General features: G+C 39.2%; 2 protein-coding genes across 3 annotated transcripts in view; one reads left to right on the top strand and one right to left on the bottom strand.

Moving 5' to 3' along the window:
* Nucleotides 1–3572: 3572 nt before the first annotated feature.
* LOC125907469 (uncharacterized protein K02A2.6-like) lies at nucleotides 3573–8346 on the bottom strand. The gene has a single exon (XM_049610053.1). The coding sequence runs from the start codon at nucleotides 8125–8127 to the stop codon at nucleotides 3895–3897; it is 4233 nt and encodes a 1410-aa protein (XP_049466010.1). The 5' UTR covers nucleotides 8128–8346; the 3' UTR covers nucleotides 3573–3894.
* Nucleotides 8347–14698: 6352 nt separating this feature from the next.
* The window catches only part of LOC120955571 (muscle calcium channel subunit alpha-1-like), a 109621-nt gene continuing 107293 nt past the window's right edge, over nucleotides 14699–17026 (top strand). Inside the window, exons 1-2 of one of the 2 annotated variants that reach the window (XM_049610047.1) lie at nucleotides 14699–14870; nucleotides 15054–15389. In XM_049610047.1, the coding sequence (XP_049466004.1) occupies nucleotides 15097–15389 (293 nt within the window). In that variant the 5' untranslated portion in view covers nucleotides 14699–14870; nucleotides 15054–15096. Of the gene's footprint in view, nucleotides 15390–17026 lie in introns of both variants that reach the window. The other variant, XM_049610049.1, reaches the window with a different exon arrangement.

Below are 17026 nucleotides of genomic sequence, written 5' to 3'. Positions count from 1 at the left end.
TTCCTTCATATATTGTTTTGGTTCCGTCATGGCTGCCAACAATTTTGCACTTTATGCATGCTTCCAGCCCAGGAGGATACGTTACTCCTAAAAATATATAATAAATTTGCTGTTACTCTCTACTTCTCTTTGAAAATTCTCAAGTTTCTTATTGTATCATTCTTACCTTTGATGAACGCACGAGCTGGTGTATCTGCTACAATAGCTTTCAGGCAAAAGTCGATGATAATTGCGTTAACATCAATGCCTTGCACCAGTACGCGGATGACATCATCCACTAAAGGCCGGAGAAACCCTTCCAAACAGCTCGGTTTTGTCGCACCACAAAATACACCCAGCACCATGATTGGCAGTGCTGGTAGATTAACTATGTGCATTAATATAGGCCATAGCTGCGTTGGTCCACTATTATGCATCGGAAGTCCATCTACCGCGATATTAGCTTCTATCAATCTGATGACTGGTGGTATAGATCTAGAACGAAAAAGTAATCCAAAAATTACCACATGTTCATTCCAAACAGTCATATTATTCTTAATATATAATATTGTTGGAGAGTGCTTTGTATTCCTTGGTACCAAAGCTGCCCTTCTCCAACGGTCGTAAAATGTCTCTCCACCTGTTTCGGAGTCTTCAGTAGCGTCTTTGCACACCTAGGAAGAGAAATATTTGTAGTTTCACGAGTCAACACCAGCAAATCACTCAATGCAGAATGCGTTATTTTATGAGTTAAAGCCCATATCCTAAGCCTGCTAGCATTAGCATTGCCTTCGGGGGCTTCATCAGTATCAAAATACTCATCCTCATTGACTTTGTCCTCCAATTCGCCTTCACTACAATCGTCTTCCAACACCGAGCAATCAGCGTCTTCATCGTCATCAGAAACGTAATCCGCTGCTTCTGATTCCATGGGTATATCGGCAATTTCCACGGCATCTGGCTGCACATTCCCGTATGATGAAGCTGTAATGTGTAATAATATTAAATAACAAATTATTGCTCTGCTTGCGTTTTTCATATTTCATTGTTTTAACACAAACATAACTTACAGGCGTCCCCCGAGTTACGACCTCCTCGAGTTACGACGATTTGCAGATACGACGATTTTGATTTTGACAGTTAAAAGTTGTCATTGACTAGAAATTTAAGTATTTTTTTGAATTTCTAGGCTAATAACCGTTATACACACATTTCCAAAGATTCCACAACTCCCCGGTCTTGAATATCTATATTATGTAAACGGCTTTTGGAGGAAAATTAATACATTATAGTACATTACTTTAAATAAAGTACACAATTTCATAGATTCCGACTCTTCAATTTCAGTTATAATCTTTATATTCACAGATATTCGACATACGACTATTTCGACTTACGCCTTCCTTTGGGACATATTTTCGGTCCCAAATACAGTCGTATCTCGGGGGACACCTGTACCTTGTTGATCGACACTAGTGATGGGTAGCCGGAATCGCACCCACGGCTCGGAATCGCTTCCGAGCATTGCTACTCCGGCTCCGATTCCGAAAAATTCAAACCGTCGATTCCGCCCGGAGCCGTCGGAGCCGTCCGGAGCCGTCCGGAGCCGTCGGAGCCGTCCGGAGCCGTCGGAGCCGTCCGGAGCCGTCCGGAGCCGCTAGTCGGCAGTCGGAGCCGTCGGAGCCGTCGGAGCCGTCCGGAGCCGTCGGAGCCGTCGGAGCCGTCCGGAGCCGTCGGAGCCGTCCGGAGCCGTCGGAGCCGTCCGGAGCCGTCCGGAGCCGTCGGAGCCGTCCGGAGCCGTCCGGAGCCGTCGGAGCCGTCCGGAGCCGTCCGGAGCCGCTAGTCGGCAGCTGGAGCCGTCGGAGCCGTCGGAGCCGTCCGGAGCCGGTCGGAACCGTCGTAGTCGTTGGAGCCGACGGAGCCGTCGTAGTCGTTGGAGCCAACGGAACCGGTTGGAGAGGTTGGGACCGTCGGGGCCGTCGAAGCCGACAGAGCCAGTTCGAGCCGTCGGAGTCGTTGTAATAGTCGGAAGTCTTCTGAAGCGCATTAATTTCCCGATATCAGCGATGATTTCATTTAAAAAAAACAGCTTACGAGTAATAAAATAGTCTTCTTCATTTATTGCTCTGAAGTTTTTTTTTGTATTTTTTTTAAACAATAAAGTCAAAAACAATTGTTTGCTCCGTATATATAGGGAAAAACTATGAATCAAACTATTATTGATCTTTATTTTCATAAAAGATGGACGGATGATTGATAGTTATATTCTTTGTCTTGTCCATGTGCCATCATGTTATTCGGTAAAAAACAAGAGCGGCCTAAACCATACACGTTAGTCGATGTAAACAACCGTGCAAAACTGCCATAATTACACTCGTCTACCTCGTTCGTATTTTATCAAACCCACCTCCCGTCATAGTTCTATTGCTCCTTGACCTCCTAATTTGATTCATTTTTTTCCTATGTATATATACGGAGCAAACAATTATTTTTGGCTTTATTTTTGAAAAAAAAACACACAAAAAAACTTCATATCAATAAATGAAGAAGACTCTTTTTTTACTCGTTAGCTGTTTTTTACAATAAAATTATCACTAATATCGGGAAATTAATGCGCTTCAGAATGCTTCCGACTATTACAACTACTCCGACGGCTCCGACGGCTCCGGACGGCTCCAACGGCTCCAACGGCTCCGACGGCTCCGCCGGTTCCGGACGGCTCCGGCTGGCTCCGGACGGCTCCGACGGCTCCAACGGCTCCAGCGGCTCCAACGGCTCCGACGGCTCCGACGGCTCCGGACGGCTCCAGCTGCCGACTAGCGGCTCCGGACGGCTCCGGACGGCTCCGGACGGCTCCGACGGCTCCGGACGGCTCCGACGGCTCCGGACGGCTCCGGACGGCTCCGACGGCTCCGGCTGCTGACTAGCGGCTCCGGACGGCTCCGGACGGCTCCGAGGTCGGAGTTTCGCACCTACCTTCCGGAATCGCTTCCAATTTTGGCGGAGTCATCCGGAAGCGATTCCGGATTTTTGTTGAATTTACCCATCACTAATCGACACCGCTACTTGTTCCCGGAAGATTTTCCTCTTCCCATTCCTTTTCAAAGCGCTACCAAATTGCTTTGGCACGCTTGCTCGCCACTCCACTTTTCTTCAAACGTTTGGACGTATCCATTTTCACTTGGTTTTATGCAAAACAAATAAAAAAAACAACTTTAAGTTCGAAGCAAAAGAAATCTCTTTCATCTGTTTCCAACACCAGTTTGTTTTGATTTGAAAATGCACCCGCAACTCTTGACGTTTACACACACCACCATACATTTGATGCTCTTCCACACGGATCGAGCAGATTTTTACCCTTCCCCCCCTGTTTTGCCCACATTTCGCCTGACAATTTCTACTTGGGGTGTTCGCGATTTAGGTGTTATGTTAGACGAAAGGCTATCATTCGATAGCCATCTTGAATTGGTCATCGGTAAAGCTTATTCAAACCTTGGCCTTATTTTTCGCATGAATTCGGGCTTCACCGATTTGAGGTGCCTTAAGGCATTGTATTGTTCCCTAGTGCGCCCTGTTGTTGAGTATCGTCGCTTCTTTGGAAATTCCACCACCGCATTACCGTCATACAGTGAACGTTGCATATTGTTCAATATCGACACCCTCGAATCTAGACGAACTAAAGCATGTGTGTCATTTATCAGCAATTTGTTACGAGGGAATATAGATGCTCCAGACTTGCTTTCCCAACTTAGTTGGTATGTGATATGTCGCAGGGAATATATCTTGAGAAAAACACAACTGCTTTATTCCTTAGTTCAGAATGGAATCGTCTTTATTCACTCAATGTGTACTCTGATCGAGTCTTGCAATGTTACTGCGTTATGCGTGTTACTATGCAACATCTCCCCCCTTAATTCACCAATACGGTTCAAACCTGGCTGGTGGCCTACGAATTCTTCGAGGTCTTTCCGCTTTCACGGGTTGAGCAGAAGATGCAGGCATCGGTGGAGTGGCTTGAGTAGTAACTGTGGACGATGATGTTTGCCAATTTTCTCCTTCAATTTCTTCAGCGGACTCTTCATCAGCTGAATAGTAATGTTCTTGTTCAGTCATTTCAATTGAGTTTTCAACTGCCTGTGGAGTTCCCAATTCAAATTCGTCAAAGAAAATAGTTAACAAATTTCCAGTGTCGTGACAATTTCTATTTCCACACGATGTTTCCTCCTGTAGACGCTTCTTCAGTTGATTTGCATGTGAGCGAATAATTCGCTGGTTGTCTTCCAAAAACACGTTGTAATTCACTCTACCGACTCGTTCGACTATTGATGCCGGTTTCCACTCCCAGGAATTATTGCGGTGGACTTGGGCATAAACCGCTTCTCCAGGATCGAAGAATTTTCTACCAGCTTCTGGCTTTTCATTTCGTGACCGTGAAACTGGAGGTAGTAATAATGACTGAACTGTTCGAATAGGCCGCTGAAACATCAATTCAGCTGGAGACTTATCTGGTGTAGGTGTGGTTCGATAAACTTGCAAAAAAGTCTGCAAAGCTTCATCTAAAGTCTCTCCTCCTGCTCGAATTTTTCGCAATGTACGCTTTAGTGTGTCCACGAAACGTTCTGCCAAACCGTTTGACTGCGGATGGTATGGTGCAGTACGGATGTGACAAATACCCAATTGTTTGCAAAATGCTTGGAATTCAAAGCTGGTGAACTGGGTACCATTATCAGAGACTATAGTTTCTGGAACACCAAACGTTGCGAATGATTGCGTTAAAAACTTGATAGTTGTCTTTGCTGTTGTAGTTTTGGTTGCATATACTTCTGGCCATTTTGTGTATGGATCAACTACAACCAAAAAATACACGCCATCTACAGGACCGGCATAGTCCACGTGTACCCGTGACCATGGCTTTTCCGGCACAGGCCAAGATTCGGGTGTTTCTTTGATTGGTGCTTTGCCAGCAGTGCAACATGAAGTACAACGCCGGACAAAGTTTTCGATATCGACATCCATTCCCGGCCAGAAAACGAAACTTCGAGAAATGGATTTCATTCGCACCATTCCAGGATGACCGCGATGGAATTGTTGAAGTACCTTTTTCCTGTAAATGTTTGGAACAACAACTCTGTTGTGAAACAAGATACATCCATCTACATGCGTTAACGATTCTTTTCGTGTGTAATACGAACGAATGTCTTGATTTTTGATTGACGACGCTTCGTTCGGCCAGCCTTCCCGGATGAATTTCAAAACAGCTTGCAGTGTTTCGTCCAATCTTGTTGCTTTTTGAATGTCAGCAAATGATACTGGTACTTGTTTCAATGATTCGTGCATGACGTTTTGAATATCCTCTTCAAGTGAAATCGAAGCTATAACGTAATCTTCCTCTGGTTGCTTGCAACGGTCGATTAGCCTTGATAGCATGTCAGCGCACCCAAACTCGGTGGTTGAAACATATTCGATGGTAAAATCGTAGTTTAATAACATCAATGCCCACCGTTGGAGTCGGTTTGCTGTGTGCAAAGGAATTCCCTTTTTTGAACCAAATATGGATAGTAAAGGCTTATGATCGGTTAAAAGAGTAAATTTCCGACCAAGTAAGTACTTATGAAATTTGGTTACCCCATAAGTAAGAGCCAGAGCTTCTTTTTCCGGTTGTCCGTAGCCTTGTTCTGCAGACGTTAATGTTCTTGAAGCATGTTGAATGGCTTTCAAATATCCGTTCGGAAATTTATGAAAAATGACTGCGCCAACGCCGGTGCTAGACGCATCTGCTGCAACGATGATAGGAAGATTCGGATCATAATGTGTCAACAGTAAGTCAGATTGCAGTACTTTCTTGAATTTTTCGAACGATGTCTGACAATCCGAATTCCACTTCCACTTCGTATCCTTCTTTAGCAATTGATCTAACGGGTGTCTGAGTTCATGCATGTTTCTCACAAATCGGCCGTAGAAATTCACAGCTCCTAAGAACGATCTTAATTCGGAAATGTTCGTTGGTGCTGGAATAGATGCGATGGTTTTCAGCTTCTCTGGGTCAGGACGTATGCCGTTGCGATCTACCACATGCCCCAAATAGACAATTTCAGTTTGATAGAAATGACATTTTTCCAGCTTGACGTGGAAGCCATATTCTTTTAAACGCTGAAGAAATGTGTCTAATGATTGCTTGTGTGCCTCCCAAGTTTTACCGAAAATTATAGCATCATCTAGAAATGTTCTAACGCCAGGAATGTCAGCAATCATACCGTCAACTAGTCTTTGAAAAGCTCCAGGTGCTGATTTGACTCCCGGTGCGAGACGGTTGAACTGAAAAAGACCTCTATGTGTGTTGATCGTAAGAAGGTGTTTAGATTCGTCTTCTACTTCTACTTGTAGGTATGCATCGGACAAATCGACTATGCTGAATACAACACTTCCGTTCAACTGTGCAAAAATTTCTTCAGGAGTAGGTAGAGGATAATGATTTGACTCTAAAGCTTCGTTAAGCCCCGTCGAATAATCCGCACAAATTCGAACTTTACCATTAGGCTTGCGAATGGCTACTATCGGAGCAGCCCACTCCGAAAAGTCTATTGGTGTGATGATGCCTAGTGATTGTAGTCTTGATAGTTCCGCATCCACAAGAGCGATAGTATTGAATGGTACTGGTCGTTTTGGACAGAAAACTGGTTTTACATTGGGCTTCAGAAACAGTTTCACCTTCGTTTTTGTGCAATGTCCAAGCGAATCATCGAAAACTGTTGGATATTTCGATTGAAGCTGTACTATTCGATCCTTTGGACATGCTGATGAAACTTTCTTACACAGTACATCGAAGGGAATTGCCCATAGATTAAACCTATCTATCCAATCTATACCTATAACATTTAGGACTGGTGATGATGTAACAAAACAAACACATTTCTCTGTAATCGCATTAAGGATAACCTCGCATTCGAATTCACCGATAAGCTTGAGTTGTTCTCCCGATGCATTCGATGCTTCAATGGATGCTTGAGAAAGTTTCGGTTGACCCAAATGTTGCCATGTTGTTTTAGAAATAACTGTTATGTCACTTGCGGTGTCCAGTTGGAGTGATGTAGTTATGCCATTGATTATGATAGAGATAAATTTCCTTTTAGCAGTGTTTTTCGTGACATGATTAACGAAAATTCCCTGAGATTTCTTTTGATTTTGATTTTGATTCTTCTCACTCTTTTGATATGTGTTGTTGTTTGAAGATTTTGATCTCATGGCTTTACAGTAACCTTCCTTGTGGCCTACATTTTTGCACACTTTGCAGAGATGATCTGTAAAATTGCAATCCCGTACAAAATGCATTTTTCCACATTGCCAACAAGGAGTACGAGGGACAGTATTCGAATCTGATTTCGGTTGACGCTGATCTTTTGAATTGTCGAATCGGGAAGGCTGTGGCAAACGATACGGTTTCTTCTCTGAAACTGCATGCACGGAATGCTTCGATCTTGATTGATTTTCGATCATCGTTGTATCCGCTTTCAGATTGATAAGCCGTTGAAATTCTGCCATTAGTGTTTGAATGTTCACTTTAGCCTCCGGCGTCGCGTTTTCTATTCGAGATAGCAGTCTTGCTCTGATATCCGAGAATTCCGGAGCTTGCAGTCCGCAAATGAAAATTAGACATTTGAAATCGTCTAATTTCAAATTCTCGAACTCAGAATCCTCGCATGCCTTATTCACTCTTCCGCCGTAAGTGATGATATCTTCTAATGCAGATTTCACTATCTGCAAGCACTGGTACCTTTTGTGGAACACCGAATATTGCTTTCCGAAGATTTTTTTGAGAATATTGACGGTTTCTTCAAACGAATTTTCATGCGGTTGCTTCGGAAGAATGTAATTCACATACCGGCTGTGAGCGGACGTTTCCAGCTTCCTCAGCAAAAGTCGCACTTTCGCTTCGTCATTCAAACTGCTGGCATCGTTTTGAAAAAGGTCTTTGAAACGTACATACCATTTTTCAAAAGTGATGTTGTTTTCTTCATCGAAACGAAACTCCTCGATGGTTTTCGATAAAGATTCAAGGATTTCGTCAGGACTTCTAGTTTTAAAAGCAGCCATCTGTTGAAGAAGTTGAGCCATTTGGTTGATAACGGTTTCAAGGTTTTCATTGTTCATCCTTGACGCTAATTCTCGTTAGCTTCAGAATCTCGTGAGCTTCGGGTTCCGGGTTCAGTAATAATCCTCGTCGCCAAAATGATATGTCGCAGGGAATATATCTTGAGAAAAACACAACTGCTTTATTCCTTAGTTCAGAATGGAATCGTCTTTATTCACTCAATGTGTACTCTGATCGAGTCTTGCAATGTTACTGCGTTATGCGTGTTACTATGCAACAGTATGTTCCCCAACTTAGGTGTTTAAGAAATCGGTATGCTCTTGCAATACCTTTCCGCAATACAGCGTTTGGCATTAACGACTCGTGGCTAATTTGTTTGCGTCAATTCAATGAACATTATCGTGATTTTAATTTCTAATTTTATGTTCCGGCTCTTTGTTATTCTTTATAATTATGTCTCTTTTATTCTTAATTTATTTTTTGTTTTAAATATTTTCTTCTTATCCGCTGCTTATTTTCCTTTCACTATGGATTTCCATTCTGTTACATCCTTTTCTATTTCAACTTAGTTTAGTTAAGTTACAGTTAGTTTTAGTACCAAAAGGGCTAACTAGGTTTTAAGCAATTATATGTTCAGCCCCAGAGGCAGACATATTGAAATTAATAAATGAAATGAAATGAAATGAAATGAAATATTGTAATACACATATGAAGAAACTGTAATACATTGTTTGTATCCAATGCAGGAGGTTTCAGCATTATTGACGAAGACATATCAAATGAATCAAACGGCCAAAGTGCTCATGCAATAAAAAATGCCGGACAAGATAAAGTAGTTGCCTAAATCATTATTTTACTTTTTAAACAACGAATTGTGCTAGAAGGGTAGGATGCTCTGAGCACTGGGAAAAGTAATGATACATTTTTATTTTTAACTACATGGTTTATCTGTTTTTTTTATTATGTATTGGTAATTTTGAACTTTTTATTTTTTTCTCAAATATAAAAAAAAATTGATGACGATTGTCATTCGTCGATTCAGATATGTGTCTGTGGCGATGTACAGCTAAGGGATACAGGGTTTTCTCTCGTTAGAAATACTTTGGCACTCAAAATATAGACTTTCTGGTAAAAGTAAGGCTCAGCCCTCTACGTTACGCTAGCGTTACACGTAACGCCTGTTTATCACAAACCCAAGCAGCATTTTTGAACGTTTGTTTTAACCGCCGTGGATGAGCAAATTAATAGATTATCATGTCTTAATATTGTTTTCTTTTATATGAACAAACATAAATAAGTACAGCAATCGCTAATAAAGATAAATTCATTGATAATTCATTAGTATAAATATATACTAATATTATTATTAGGCTATCATTTTTAACAGCAATCAGAGTTGTAACAACTTCAAGAATTATAATTATAACAATCTTTTACATAAATAATAAATAATAAAATATGATTATTTATTTATTTACCCAGTTATTGATAAAGTAGGATAATGAAATAATTTCAAGTATTCATTAACTTCATTAACCTAATTTTTAAAAAGAGCCCTTGTATCTAAAGTAATTTTTATTCGAAATGGCCGGAAATTTCAAATATATAACTTAATTATAATTATTTTTTATATTTTATATTTTCTAATCATAGGAAATGTTACTCCGATTGAAAGCTTTTGGGGTGTTCATGAGCTTCCTTCTTTCAGACTTTTTTTCATTATTCATAGTGCAGCAATGAAAAATATGAAACCTGTTATTTAATTGTTATTTAAAATTAAATCTCCTAGATATCGATTGATCTTAAAGCAATTAACTTTTTTTTCATCGCAATTTAAAATGTTTTTTATTCTAATAATGTACATTGGTCGGTCGCTTGGATGACAAAACTGTAATAAAAATGTTGCTTGGGAATATTTTAAGGGACGTAACGCTTCTCCAATGTAACGTAGAGGGCTGAGCCTTACTTTAACCGACTTTCTTTCGGACCGTCTCTTGAATAAAAAAAATAAATAAAGACTTTCACTATGTATATGAAGACCAATAGGGGAAAGAGGGGCAAAATGGGCATGTTAAGCAGTTTACTGATTATTCCTCTTAATATGTTACGAAATAAAAATTTTCTTTCATTATTGCATGGCTCCACCCTTTATCTATGGATTAAAATTGCCACATAGAATGAAAACAACTTAAAATCATGAAAACAGTGTAAAATAAAAGTTGATGTTTTACTATTTTGACACGCGGACTAGAATGGGCCCTGGATCAAAAAGGGCATATGTAAACAAACTGTTAAAAAGTCAAGCTCTTTAATGCGAGGGCGCTGGGGCTGTGAACTTGTATGCCGTGCGAGCCCTCGCGCGCCCTCCCAAATCGCTGTGAATTGCATGACGGGATACTAAACATCTGAATTTTGTCATTTTATTTTAAAAAATCCACAAAAATTTAAATAGCGATCTTTTCGATCAATACCACCGCAAAAAAAATCCATGAATAAAAATCAAAGATTATTTACAAAACCATAAGATTTCGAGCAGATGATATCATTCGCAACCCTCGCAACCCTACCCGCCATGCAATTGACAACGATTTGCGAGGTCACGCAAGGGCTCGCACGCCATACAAGTTCACTGCCCCAGAGCCCTTGCATTAAAGAGCGTGCGAGCCTTGGTAGTTTTTTCACCCGTAGTTTTTACAGTTATAATTATAGCACCCTAAGATCAGGTATAACAGTGCAAATTGTAGCATACTAAACAAGTGAATTTTGTCATTTTATTTTCAAAAATCTACAAAAATTTAAATAGTAATCTTTTTGACAAATACTACGGCAAAAAAATCCATGAATAAAAATCAAAGATTATTTAAAACACCAGAAGATTTCGAGCAGATGAAATCATTCGCAAACCTCGCAATGTTTGACGGATAAAAAATTTTTAATTTTTGTTCATGCCCGTCAAACATTGCGAGGGTTGCGAATGATATCATCTGCTCGAAATCTTATGGTATTGTAAATAATCTTTGATTTTTATTCATGGATTTTTTTTTGCGGTAGTATTCGTCGAAAAGATTACTATTCAAGTTTTTGTGGATTTTTGAAAATAAAATGACAAAATTCAGGTGTTTAGTATGCTACAATTTGCACTGTTATACCTGCTCTTAGGGTGCTATCATTATAACTGCAAAAACTACGGGTGAAAAAACTACCAAGGCTCGCAAGCTCTTTAATGCAAGGGCTCTGGGGCGGTGAACTTGTATGGCGTGCGAGCCCTCGCGTGCCCTCGCAAATCGCTGTGAATTGCATGGCGAGCTGTTATACCTGCTCTTGGGGTGCTATTAGCTGCTAAAACTAGGGGTGAAAAAACTACCAAGGCTCGCACGCTCTTTAATGCGCGGGCTCTGGGGCGGTGAACTTGTATGGCGGGAGAGCCTTAGCGCGACCTCGCAAATCGCTGTCAATTGCATGGCGGGAGCAGCGATTGCGAGCCTTGGTAATTTTTTCACCCCTAATTTTTGTAGTTATAATTATAGCAAACTAAGAGCAGGTATAACAGTGCAAATTGTAGCATACTAAACACCTGAATTTTGTCATTTTATTTTAAAAAATCCACAAAAATTTAAATAGTAATCTTTTCGACAAATACTACCGCAAAAAAAATAATCCATGAAAAAAAATCATAGATTATTTACAATACCATAAGATTTCGAGCAGATGATATCATTCGCAACCCTCGCAATGTTGCGAGCCCTCGCGCGCCCTCGCAAATCGCTGTGAATTGCATGGCGGGTGGGGCAATTTGGGTCACAACAACTGCGCTTAGGTAATGGTTTATGCTTTTGCGCTCGTTTCGTGAAATGTATTTTCGTTCTATCTTTTGTTTTTAGTTGTTCAGGAAACCCGTCAAATTCTTCCAAAAATATGTTATTAAAATTAAAACAGTTTTTACACGTTATGATCTACAAAATCGAATATTTTGAAGCTGTACCTCTTACAGGGTTTCTCAAGCCAGCACAACATCGTAACACTATTTTTCGAATAGGGTAAACGATTGTCAACATCGTACATACAATTTGAATCCGTAAACTGTTTTCAATTTGGTAACACTAGGTTTTGGACCCGTAAAATCCCGACTCAAATCTGGAAAATGTATGTTGGCTGTCTTGTCACCCATTATACATTTTCCAGATTCGAGTTGGGATTTTACGGGTCCAAAACCTAGTGTTACCAAATCGAAAACAGTTTACGGATTCAAATTGTATGTACGATGTTGACAATCGTTTACCCTATTCGAAAAATAGTGTTACGATGTCGAGCTGGCTTGAGAAACCCTGTATCAATTTTGAGGCGACAACTACTACACCATAGCTTCATCAAGCGCCATATATCAAAAGCATCTGCCGATTTTGCCCCACGTGAAGCATTTTTGTATTTTTTGTTATTAGTAAAATAACTTGCTTTCTTCAGAAAAAAATCATAGAAATATCATATTTTTAAAAACATATCATGTAAAACTTCAACCCTGTAACACTAGTTTAAGCTTATTTTCGAAGTGGCAAAAATTAAATCAATATCCTACTAAGCCTTATTTTGCATTTTTCTTGGTTATTTGTTATGTGAGGGTTATGTAACTTTCATGGTGTTCATAGAGCACTCTAATGAATACATTTTGAGCATTGGAAAGTATCTTTGTAGTTAAATAATGCATAAATAGAAGGTGCTCGTTTTGCCCCACAGGCCCATTTTGCTTTCCCCTACCTAGAGTATGACGCAATGATCGCCTTGTTCAGCCTTGCTATTGGGCCGAACGTCTCTATATAGTGTGCGAAATATTTCTAACATGTGATAAAAAACCCCTGTAAAGACGCTTTCTGGATTTCCAATGCTTAAAATCTTGTTTTACAAGTAAGATTACCATTTTAAACAAGATTAGATATGGTATATACCGTAAATAGTACAAAAGTGACGTATGATCGCGGTTTGTTTGGAGTCATAGCGTGAGCCAATGCTTGATTTGAAAACATAATTAACTACCACTTGTAAATACGTCAATCCGCATTTTGCACACTGTCCACATGATTTAAATAATTGTAGACTTTGATTGAATAGCTGTCAGATCCGAGACGGTTTGTTTTGGTAGATGCAATGTTGGCATAGAATATAAATTAATTGATGAGATTTTGTGGCTTTTACTTAGACAAAAAACAAAAAAAACTTCTTTTATTGCATGAGATGATTTTTGAAAACGTTTTCTTTGTTTGTTTATTTGATGAATCTAGATAATTCGTGCCAGATCTGACAGCTATTCAATCAAAGTAGACAATTATTTACATCATGTGGAAAGTGTACAAAATATACAAATGTATTTACAAGTGGTAGCCAATTATGTTTTTTAAAAGAAGACTTTGTTTTAAGCATCTTGACAATCGTTCATTGAACTGTAAAACCCTGTAAGACAATTTGAGATAATGGAAATGATGCAATTCTTGGGAGAAAAATACGACAAGAAAATTGCAATGTACAATGCTAGATCGGAGGGAACCGAAGTCGTGTGGGAAGAAGTACCCGATCTATTGATACATTATGCTGTGAAATAATTATGTAGTCTTGTATAAAGCTGTTACTGGCATGGTTTTTGAAATTGAAGCAATCTAAGCGTCAGCGTGGGTCTCGAGGCCACATGCAAAGGTCCCTACCACCGCTCACAAGTAAATTTGTTTCTCGTTCCTGTTTTGGTTTAGAATGCCCCATAAAAATTCACTCTTGAAACTTCAAAAATACCTAGCCACTGGTGATATTTTGCCACTGGAAGATAAACCGTTCATTAGTAAACCAGCCTTTGCAAGCTATCGCCATATTTCACTGTAAAATTCATGCAATTATTTAATATTTTTGATACACACCGGCACGACACCATAAAAATACATTGAAACGCTGAAGTACGTTCTTTTACAAAATTGACCTACTTTTTCAACAAAAACACGCAATTGTTACAAAAATTATTGCAACATCTTCTAGCTAGGCACAGCAATAATCAAGATAATTTAACAAAAAATGAACTAAATGAACGTTTATGTAAATGCATTTCGATTGCAATAGCCTTTCCAATACATTCATGTAATCTATGCAAACTGCTTTTTAGAATGATGTTTAAAAATATCCTTTCTTATTGTAACAAACGACATCGTGCCATTGCGTCATGTGTAATATCCAAAAATAGCACCTTAAGCCGTGTGAAACGCCGATTGACACTCAGCAGTTTTAGACACGCTTATTTCACACTACAAGAAAACGTCGCATTGCATTCCAGTCTAAAAAAATTAATGTATTTGGTTAAGCAAAATCACCAACTAACGATTATTTTGGTTGCTATTTGCTGCAAAATAAATAGACTTTATTAATTTTCTTGATCAATCATTATAACCATTTCGTGTTTGTAGAAAGTTTTTCGAGTTTTCATAAATTCTTCAACAAGGTTTTAAGACATTTGAATTCAAATAATGAGGACTAAAATCTCATGATACACAACTACATATAAGATACAGTTTTTTGTACTAATGTTAGAAAGAAGACTGAATCTGAGCAGAGCGTTGAATGTCGATGAGCAAACAAGAAATCAGTCTTTCTTTAGATCTTGTGAAAATCGGTGGTTGTAGCGGATCGCTCATACGCTAGTAGGATTACCAATTCCTCTCTCATGTTCTCATTCGGTGCGCTTTGCTCTCAGTACTCTCTAGGCAAATTTGTGTTGGATCGTAAATTCCGTGGCCAAGTCAGAAATCTGTGAGGAAACCGCTGCGGTTTTTTTGTGAGTTCGCCTTGTTGATCAACGACAACAGTTGGCAAGTGGAATATCATTGTTTTTTAGAAGATATGAGTTACCATGTTGTGTAACATGAGTTGTTTGGTGAATGGATAAAATGATTTTAAAATCATTTAAGTGTTTGCTTAAAGAACGTAATTTGCTGAGAAGATCATGTTAATTCCTTAGATTGGTTTGATTGATAATGGTTGTATGATTTGATGTGAACAATATGGATGCCAACACGAATAAATACAAACCAGCCAATGTGTCATCGATGCCAGCGCTTGATGAAACCGTGCATAAAACTACATCTCCTGGGGTGACGCCTGTTGTTAGCACAGTGCCTCAAACTACCGTAGGGGCGGAAGATCCATCGTTAGCCGATGCCGGAGCAAGCAATCAACCGAAACGTCCCCTTAGACGACCGGGAAAAGTAATCCCCGATCGTCCGCAACGTGTATTTTATTGCCTTACTTTGAAAAATCCACTTCGGAAGCTGTGTATCAAAGTGGTAGAATGGAAGTATGTGATAAATCATTTGAAAGTATTGATGTACGAATTGCATGTATTATCTGTAATGTGTGCGGTAGATTTTTAATGTTAGATGTAATGCAATGGTGATTAATGGAAAAAACACACATTGATACAAACTAAAGTAGCTCACAACATTCTCGTAGGTGCACAAAAATAAGTTGGCAGTAGTTATTTTGTTTCAAGTAATCCTACAATCCTAAAGTGATATTGTAAATAGTTTGTTCGCGAGATACGCGGCTTATGCTTTCCCGAGGAATCTGCGTCGGCCGAATTACACGTTTTTCGCCTAAAAATATGTGATTACTTGTTTTTTTTTATTTAGTAGTTTTATACACTTTATCATTTACATAATACGATTTGTGAAGAAATCCTGATATTTCTAGATTTTAAGCAGATTATTTTTTTCCCAAAACTGAAATTTAAGATGCATTTAACACTTCTTGAAGACGTCCAATAAAAAACGCATATCTCCGAATCCGCGAAAATATCAGTGTATTTCAACCCAGAAATCAATGTACTAAACAAGAAAAAAGAAAACATTATAATCGCAAGGAAAACTCGTAACAGTTTTAATGTTACTTATATCTTTTTGGGGTCGCTTCATTAGCTGGCGATTGCCCCCTTACGCCCGTGTCTGTGCTCCAATGCATGAGATTTTATCGAACGTGCAGTCAAATCATTTTTCGATTCATTTTTCTATTGTTTTGCTGATTTTAATAGATTAATGCTTATGAAAAATTAATTTCAGGTTGTTCCTAAAAAATCCACAATATTAGTTGGATAGATAAAACCGGATGCGGTATCCGACGATTTTTTTTATTCCGTCGTACAACGAAATAGCACGTCCGACGTTATTTGTCAAATGTCGCATGTAAAATTTGAACATCCTTCCAACAAAATCACATCCGATTGAGCACAGACACGGAACTTAGGATGCTGATCAGACGGACGGTATTTATCGGGACAGTCACGTTTTTTTTACCGGATATTGTATGTCCCGTCGTATCTGTAAAAAATCCCGATTTTCCGATGTTCTGGGCTAGTTAGAATAAACATTAAAATGTGTTGCTCTTGTCGGTAATATCTACCAAACGAAATTAAAGTACATTGCGATTCAGAATAAGTGATACAGGGTTTTACAGTCCAATAAAAAACATTAGAATACAATGTCCGATTCAGAAAACACGATTGTCCACTATTTGTTAATACTTCAACCGTTAATACCGTTTTTTGTACATTGTCCACATGATTTAAATAATTATCGACTTCGATTAAACATACTTCAAATAATTTCATTAAATAAACGTGTGTTTTCTAAATCAGGCACTGCATTAAGAAGTAGGACAGTTATTTATTGGACTGTAAAACCCTGTCGGTTACCTACATGCTCGTCATGGGTTCAAGCCTAGAATAAACAGTCCCCGCGTGGTACAGCAACGATTGACTACCCGGCTGCGTGGTAATCAATAAAGTATCGAAATCCTGTACAGACCGGCATGTCCGCGTAGGACGTTACGCCAAATAAAAGAAGAAGAAGGTACCCTTCATAACGAGTAAAGAGTTTTTCGTAGAACGAGAAAATCTAAATGCTCAAGAAATAGCTGTTGTTCGCGCAAACCCCCTTC

The sequence above is a fragment of the Anopheles coluzzii genome, chromosome 3, assembly GCF_943734685.1.
Source record: "Anopheles coluzzii chromosome 3, AcolN3, whole genome shotgun sequence".
NCBI lineage: Eukaryota > Metazoa > Arthropoda > Insecta > Diptera > Culicidae > Anopheles > Anopheles coluzzii.
This window is presented reverse-complemented; position numbering and strand designations above follow the sequence as displayed.

Excerpts from the sequence above, each read along its gene's own strand:
- LOC125907469 (XM_049610053.1), bottom strand. The coding sequence starts at position 8,127 with ATGAACAATGAAAACCTTGAAACCGTTATCAACCAAATGGCTCAACTT.